Source organism: Passer montanus, unplaced genomic scaffold (genome assembly GCF_014805655.1).
Source record: "Passer montanus isolate IOZ18808 unplaced genomic scaffold, ASM1480565v1 scaffold105, whole genome shotgun sequence".
NCBI lineage: Eukaryota > Metazoa > Chordata > Aves > Passeriformes > Passeridae > Passer > Passer montanus.
This window is the reverse complement of record NW_024357059.1, coordinates 1,988,557-1,997,216: the sequence shown is the minus strand read 5'-3', so window position 1 is coordinate 1,997,216 and position 8,660 is coordinate 1,988,557. Positions and strand designations below refer to the sequence as shown.

The 8,660-nt window shown below is 38.0% G+C and overlaps 1 protein-coding gene across 2 annotated transcripts in view; it reads right to left on the bottom strand.

Annotated features, from left to right (window-relative positions):
- Positions 1-455: 455 nt before the first annotated feature.
- The window catches only part of TRPM3 (transient receptor potential cation channel subfamily M member 3), a 373,625-nt gene continuing 365,420 nt past the window's right edge, over positions 456-8,660 (bottom strand). The window contains exon 26 of one of the 2 annotated variants that reach the window (XM_039719170.1): positions 456-7,543. In XM_039719170.1, coding sequence (XP_039575104.1) covers positions 6,094-7,543 — 1,450 coding nt within the window. In that variant the 3' untranslated portion in view covers positions 456-6,093. The remainder of the gene's footprint in view (positions 7,544-8,660) is intronic. The other variant, XM_039719179.1, reaches the window with a different exon arrangement.

The following is an 8,660-nucleotide window of genomic DNA, read 5'->3' as shown; positions in this document are numbered from 1 at the left end:
TAGTGGATTACTTGGTGTCCGTTGTTTTTCATGGAGCTTCTCTGGCTACAAGAGTAGGCAATACCACCCAGTTGCCATACAAAGGAGCACGCTTCTTCCAGGCTATGTGGATGCAATGTAGAGAGGCTCTGCAATCAGTGCTTTTGTTCCCCCTTTGCTGGAATGGTAGCGACAAAGCAAAGAAATTATCCCCTTCTTTTAAATAAACCCACTGAGAAGTACTTTCTTGGTTCTGATATTGGCCAGAATAAGGGACACTGAATGAAATCTGATCTCAGAGGTGGAAATGAATTGCAACATTCAAAATGCCTGTGCACAACATAGTAAATGTTTCATTTTCCTTTAAATCTGTAAAGTCATAACAGTGAGTTAAAGAAAAGCAGCTACCATTGCATCACTACTTTACTGCCTTGAAAGTGAATGAACATAAATAAATGCTCCAGCAAGAACAGATGTTTTGATCTACATATCTTTTTTTTATTGCAAAACAATTGTTACAGAAATTTCAGAAAGTTCTACTGTAGTAATTGCCAACTTCTGCTTTTTATTACGCATCTAAACACAGTCTAAAAGTGCATTGTGAATCCAGTAGACCTTTGGAAAGGACCATTTTCCCTAGTTATGTACATTTAGACAAATCAGACTTGAAAAGCTTTGTATTAGTAGGAATTTGTTTAAAATAACATTTTAGTAATTTTTATCCCTTTATAAATGATTGTTATGCACTTACAAATGATAGCCCAAATAATAAGTCATTAAATAGCTATTAGTAGAGAATATTGCAAACACTGTTCCAGACAGCAGTAGCAGCAAATAGACTCTTGTCATGTACAACAACTGCAGTGGTGGAAAAAAGATATAACTGTAATACAATTTACTCTTGTGCAGGCCTGCACAACTGTATTTCACATCCAATTCCCTCTTCTGTCCCTTCCCTTTCCCTCCCAGATATTAAAATAAACAAGAGCTATCACTTCCCTGCAGCAGAAACAGCAGCAATTTAATAATCAAATGTTTTTACCTAACAGCCTTTTGAAATAAGTATTGTATGGCTCTATGAATTACCTGAAAGCATATAGCAAAAATTAAAAGGTCAGAGACTGTTTCACAACCAGGCTGGCTCAATGGCTCCATCATCAGACCTCCAACTTGAAGATGATATAGTGTAATGCATGCCATGACTCAAAGTAATATTGAGTTAGAAATGCAGAATAAATCCATCTCCTGACAGAAGCCAGAGTATGCCACTGAAATCAGTGGATTTTCTGCAGATTTGCACCAGCATCAGTAAGACCGTAATTGTAGTCAATCATGGAGAAGAGAAGCCTATGTGACTTGCAGTGTTCTGTATGAACTGTATGACTGGCTAAAAATCAGGGTGCAGAAACAAAGTCCCTCTGCATCCAATACTACTGCTCCTATGCCAATGCATGGCAAGGACAATGAATTCCATCCAATATTTCACTTCTCGTCCCAGTTTGGACTGTGATTTTATCTAAGGTGGTTGAAGGGAAAATTAATGCTAGGAATCTTAACCAATTTTTTTTGAAGATGATCTATACCTAGTATCTCTCAACAAAAATGAAAATGTGGCTTTTGTTGAACCAAATATGCAAATTTGTGCAAAAAATGCAAATATATTATCATTTTTAAGCAGGGGAAGACATCACAACTACTTAAGTGTTCCAAGGGAAATCCAGGAAAAACCATCTCACACTTTCCTTTTGGGTGATTATCAGATCCTCTTCAGTGTTTAACCTGAGCAATATAATCAGACAGTTATGCTTGTTTTGAAAATCTGCACCATGACTTTACAGAGAATTTTGTTTCACTGGCTCACTCTAATACCTTTGATAACTTCTGCTCTCAGGACAGATACTGGCTTACGCCCACTGCAGTCATTGGACTAAGGCTGTGTGCTGCTACCAGCACTTTTTTTTTTTTGAGCAGTTATTCATGTAGTTGCATTTTCCATGCACTGACTGTTTTCTAAGAAACAGATTGTTTTCTTCTCATACAAAATATATACCTAACTAAGATATTTATCCCCTGACAAAAGGCTATCCTTTCCGCAAAAGGTACAAATCAGTTTTGTTGTTTTTTTTTTACCAAAAAATCTATAAATGGAAAATTAAAAAAAAAAAAAAAACAAACAAAAAAGCCCCCAAAAAACAAACAAAAAAAGGTAATCTATGTCTGGAACCCAGAGGGATTTCTGTATGTAGATGAATGGATGTTTTGGTTTTTCATTATATTTTCAAATTATCCCCTCACTGCCATTTGTTAACTGGCACTTGTGCTAAGAAAATAGTGTAGCACCTGATCTCTTCCAAAAAAAAGAGAGCCAAATGTCTGAGCACTGCTGTAGGTTCGTATTTTGTGTTGAGTATTCAAATTTCATAAAATACAACTGTCTTTTAAAAATAATAAAAAAATCACTTACTTTGCTAAAGATCAAAAATAATGGAAATAATGTAAACATCCAAAAGTTTGAATTCATTCCTAACTGGATTCATCTTTACAGGCAGGCAATAGCAAAATGTCTCCTAGCAGTCCAAAGAAACTCATGGAACAATGCATGCATTTTCTTTGACACAAAAAAAGACTGGACTTTAAGGAAGAGAAACTACTTCAGTCATATCACACTGTTATTGTGAAAGAATAATGTGCTATTATACAATACCTAGGACAAGTGTATACCCCAACTGTAGAATAGAATCACTTAAACTGGAAACAACAGAATGGATTACTATAGGAAAATATTTATAAAATACTGCACACTGCTTCCTCAGTCAACCAGCATATGTAAACAAACAGCTAAGCTCAGTTGAGTTTTAAAATATTATTAAAGTTCATATATCTTATAATCTTTTGCATAACATGCCCGTTTGTCTTTCACACCATGACAACTCATCTGCCACAGCCCATAGTGGCTCATTAGAGGTTTATACATCAGCTCATAAAGACATTAAAGTGGAGCTATACAAAGAAATGTGCGAAACATACCAAACTTACACACTGTGACCAGAAATGCATATTCCATACGTAAGCTAATAATTGGATAGTGGAACTTAATGTTTGATGCAACATGTGCTATTTTATTGAATGTTACAGATTTACAAACAAGACCATGTAATGAGATATTGAAACTGTCCTGTAACGTTCACTAATATTACCACATGTCACAACTACATAATGTGTCTATTTCATAAGCTATCCTTTGATACAGAATACATCATATGGCACATGCTATAGCTACATAATGATGGATGATGAAACTTCTATCTCATTAAATGGTCATAATATTGAGAATGGGAAGTCTGGTCCCATTGCAAGAAACGAGAATGTTTTATCATCAAATTCAAAAAGGAGCTGTTTGATGCAATGCATAAAAAACAGGTGAAAATAAAATAATCTAACATCCATCATAATATATTCTATAGACACCACATTGTAGCATAAATAGGAAACATTCCGGAACAGTAGTGTTCTGATCTCTTGCAATCACACTTTTATCATCTGAATTTACATTTTATATATAATGGCAACTTTAAAGAGGTAAATAAAGTGTTCTGTTTCATTTTACCTGGAATGTGTACTCCAGATCAATAAGGTGCTGTATCCTAAATATTTATACAGCTTCTAGGCTTGGCAAATTTCTTTACCCTGACAAACTAACCAATGGAATCTACCCCAGAGGAGAGCCCTATGCCTAATTCACTAACCGCTGTCTAGTAATTTCTAATGAATCTGAAATTCCTCTTGAGTAGACCACTAATACAATGAAGATGAAAGAGTCCACAACAGTTTTAGCAGACATTCATAAAAGTAACAAAACGAAGTAAGAATATCCCCCTCTACTCTCCATAGATAGATTTGGAGAAGCCTTAGGAAAAGGCTGCTAACAGAAGGTTGGCACATTTGAAGCATATTGTTAAACACAAGGTCCTTCGCCCTTGGGCATTTTGCTATTGTTCAACAATCAGCCTGCCACAAGCATGCTTCATAATGCACAGAAAGGTTTCCGACCTTTCTTGGTATCGCCATGTGATTGTAGTGCTGCACATGGCCTGCAAGGCAATTGCATAAACATGGTGTCTTGGTGGAGTTTAGCTCACTGAAAGCCTGATCAAACAGAAGAAAGGAAGGAACACGTTGGTGCAGGAAGTGTGAAACACATTTGTCTTAACATCCCCTTGCTGCATTTCCTTGTTTCCCAAACTTCCAACACAGTGACTTGTTAACTAAATATTTTCACCTTCTTTGCCTCTTTTCTTGAGGCTGATGATTTTTTTTTCTGGATCAGTTGCCTTTTGGACTTAACTCTCAGATGCTGCTCAGAGTCTCTCAGGGTGAGGACCCAGTGAGAAAACATCAGCTTGTATTCTCAAAGCTGCCTTTGAAAGGTAATTCAATTTAAATAATGTGAAATATATACCCCACTCACAAGTGTTCATTTTTAATAACAAAAAGGAGCTGGTTCTGATACTGGTAACTGTTGAGATATTTTAACTTCTGATAGCATTAGTGTCAACTTTTTAAAAGCTTAAAAGTTGTGCTGTCATAAAGGAATTGAATTGTTTTTCCAGTTGCAGCTTATGCTTCTCCACCCTTCTCCAGTCTTCTGTATACCCTTCCACCTGTGACCACTGGACACTGTCTCATGAGAACTTTGAAACTCTTGTTGACAATGTGGGCCCTTGGAATGTGGGTGGAGTCAGTGGAGTTACACTTGTCTTCAACCAAAACCCGTAAGTGCACTACCGTTCAGACAGATTTTCTCCTACTAAAAGTGCTCCCTGTGTGATATGCTGATGAACGGTGGATGCCTACTCACAACTGATGGCTTTTGCTGTTTACACACACTTGCAGTTTCACTTTGGTTCTTTTACTTACCTTAGAAGCATATAGAAATTTTAGTGTTTTCCAGTCCTCTGCCAAAAATACTTTCCTTTAAGCAGCTTCAGTCTAATTACATGAATCTGGATTCAGACTCCTTGATAAATCCTGTATAATTAAAAAAGTCTAAATACACCTATGTTCACATAAAAAAAAAAGGAAAAAAAAGGTGTATATTTTATAGGTGGGGGAATGATGTGAAGAAACGGCAGCTCAAATGAAACAGCAAGAAGAACCCAGTAGCAGCATGGTGGATAAATCTCCCCAATTTATATATATAATTAAACTGAGCCGTGAGAACTGGACACTGGACATATTAATATGCTCTGCTCTGATCATCTTATTCTTACTGTCATCATATCCTTTGATTTAGTGAGACAACATACTGATGACAAATGTGGTAAAAAAATAAATATATACTATTCCACTTAATTACATTCATCCTGAGCTTGCTCACCTGTGCTAGAATCTAGAATGCCTGTTTTACACAGGAAATCACCTGACATTTTAACGTAAATTCTTCTTCCATTTACGTTGCAGTAAAAAAGGCATTTCATTTCCCTTTCTGCTCTTGAAAATATAAACTTTTTGTGGCACTAGAAGTTGATACAAAAGGAGATAAGTGAACATTTATAGTTGTTGCTGTGTTCATCTTCATTTCCACAAGTGTGGGATGCAAGGGACTTGGGAGACTTTAGGTTTTTTGCTGCCACTTCCTATAGAAATAACAAATGCTTTTCACCAGTCATCACAATGGTGACATAGATGAAAAATAAGTTGTGATTGAAGTTTGGAACATCAAATTTGTACATCTCTTTTTTTGCCAATTAATTCCTGCATCTTAAAAACTTGAATAATGATAAAAGGTCTTAAGATGCCCTCTAATAAGAGGCAGATATCTGGAGCTATTTATCTATGTCATGTGACTTCATTAAGGGGGCTTGTTATTCCTCTTGTTTACTGAAGGTTTTGTAAAGCTTTCATCCCTCCATTTTTTCTTAAGTGCAAATGTCAGCTGGGTCAAGATGGAGTACGTCAGTGGTGATGCTGAGATTGAAAATGTGCTCCCTTGACCTGTGGCTAATGCCAATTGGACTCAGCGTGGGGTGATGTGAGGGTTTTTTAAAAATTCTGCTAAGAAAAACAGACTGAGCAGCAGTTGACCCTTAGACTGCTGGTGAGCTTTGTATAAGCCTAGCTGTGCTTGCTTTCAAAGCTGCAGAAAGCTCCAGTTCTTGACAGTCTCCTCATGGACAGGTTATCCCCTCTGCTCTCTGACCTGGAGGACTTGCTCCTCTCCAGGGGGTTCCGTAGGCCTGCTGTGTTTCGCTGCCTGTCAAGTTTGTCACTGATGGAGTAGCTCTTCCGTGTGTGCTGCACGTACAACACGTTGGACTCCTCTGCAGAGTAGCTGTTGGCTCGCTCTATTTTTGGGAGTGGGATGCTGTTGGGCAGAGTTGTTGTAGCACTGCTGTCTTGAGGAGATAAGGGGATTCCCTTCTTGTCTTTGACCTCAATATCCTCATGATCAGAGCTTGGGTGGGTTAGTTCAGCTTCTCTCTCTGGGTGGCAGCATCCCAAGTCTTCCACTTTGCCCCTGAGACTCCCAGGGAAACTGGCCCTCTCTGCAATGGCCTGGGGAGCGCTCACACACCTCGTGTCTATGCAGTCTGTAATACTTGTGTACTCTGCTGTTTTGACTGGGACACCAAGGCTACTGAAGTAGCTTCGAGAAGGAGAGAACATGAAGCTATGGGATTTCACAATTGGTGTTTCCTCCAGAATAAATGGAGTAGTAGCCAGGTAACGACTGCTTTTGGATCGCTCTAAAGTATGATATAAGGGAGGGTCTGAATCCCATGGGATTTGGCAGTCTGTGATTTGTGAATAGTCTGAAGAAAATGCTCTTGTTTCTATTCCAGAAGTTTCCTCATAATCAAGACTCCTGCCAGAGATCTTTTCACCAGCTGTACTGCTGATGTATGCACTATTAGTTAAAAGGGAAGAGGCTATGTGAGCTGGCAGAGCTGCATCTTCAGGACCAAGAATATTTATGGAGCTCTCGAGAGGTTCTGTGTCAGAATGCATCTCATCCATGGCAGAAACGTAGATGTCTATACAAGACGAAGGTCTTCTGGAGTCTGGGGCGATTGACAAAGTGCTGGTAGGGGGTAAAGGAGCCTTTCCTTCCTTTGCTATTGAGTGGGAACTGATTGCCCGATGCAGGCTTGGCGATCTTTCCTTAAAAATGCTTTCCAACTTTTCCAACCCACACTTGTCCTTCATATTTGCTGCATAGAAGGAGTGGCTTCGCAAGCGGGGTGTGATTGTAGGTGACGTTGGGGACATGGACTCCTCTCCTGTGGGATCAATGCTCTCTTGAAGCTTGTAGGCATTTCCTTCCTGACTGTTGAAGCTACTCTGCCTCACGATGTAAGCTGTATCAGTACAGTCAGATGAGGTCCTGGATCGGATCTTTGTTGTCTCACCTCTCTCAATGCCAGCCATCTTTTCTAAGGCAGTCACCATTCGTCCCATCATGTCTTCCAGCTGAGCAAGCCTGATGTCAACAGTCTGCAGAGAGGCCTTCATGCAGTGCTCTCTCTCATTCACTTCTTCCAGTCGCATGGCCATGTTCTCCACCCTTTAGAAAGGGAAGAATTAAACAGGTAAATTTCTACAAATCACTGATCTTCAGCTAATAGGTCACCAACCCATTGGAAACAAATACATCTCAAATCCCAAAGGCAATGTACACACTTTATCTGATTCAAAATCCTGCTAAAAGAGGTTTTGCCAAAAAAAAAAAAAAAAAAAAAAAAAAAAAAAAAAAAAAAAAAAAAAAAAAGAAAAGAAAAAGAAAAAAGCTACGCACTCAGGGAATTGATACAGTGGATTAAACCAGGGGCATCTGTTATATAATGCAGAGGGGCTGTGGATGTGCCACATTCCAGGGAACGAGACTTTTAAAATAAATATTACTATTAATTACTGCCTCTTTGCTTCCAAAGCTTCTAATTATGAATGAATAACACCCAAAGCAGATCCCACATGATGTTGTGCCCACAGTTGTGACACAGTCAGGACCATCATAGGTGGCTAAATGAAGTAAAGAAAGCAGGCAATGTGCCACAGAAGAGAGGCACTGCTGTATTTTTGACTCGTGTTTGCCCCAGATTTGCACTACCTAGTTCTGTGTCAATCTAAGAAGATAGTTTCTTTGTTCTCTGATTAATATTTAGCTCAGATTTGTAGAAAAAAAGGAAATATCAGCTATTTTGTTGAATATATATAATGTTGAGTTAAATATTCATGAATACTGCAAGGAGGAGAAACACCGATCAAGCCAAATACAGTGTGCAACAGGGAACATGAACTAAGATTGCTCCATTACTGTGAGTGCTTTGTCTATGAACAAAGACTTTGGGTAGTCTTTGTTCATAGCTTAAGAATTGAAATGATGGATTTTAAAGTTAGTTTTCAGCTGCTATCATAATATATAAGTAAGAAAGTTAGATTAAAAAAACAGGTAATAATTGAATGTAAGATTCAGTATTTTAAACTTAATTTAATTTAAACTTTAGTATGTCTTTTCTAGACCTTTGATCTGTCACATTTTAAAATATTTTCAATTTTTAGGGAACTGTGTACAGATTTTTGCAAGTGGCTCCTAACCACTTAAATTTTCTGACTTCTAAAATGTGTCTTCTAAAGGATTTATAGAGCCTGAAAATTTTACATTATGAAATTGCTTGTAACAC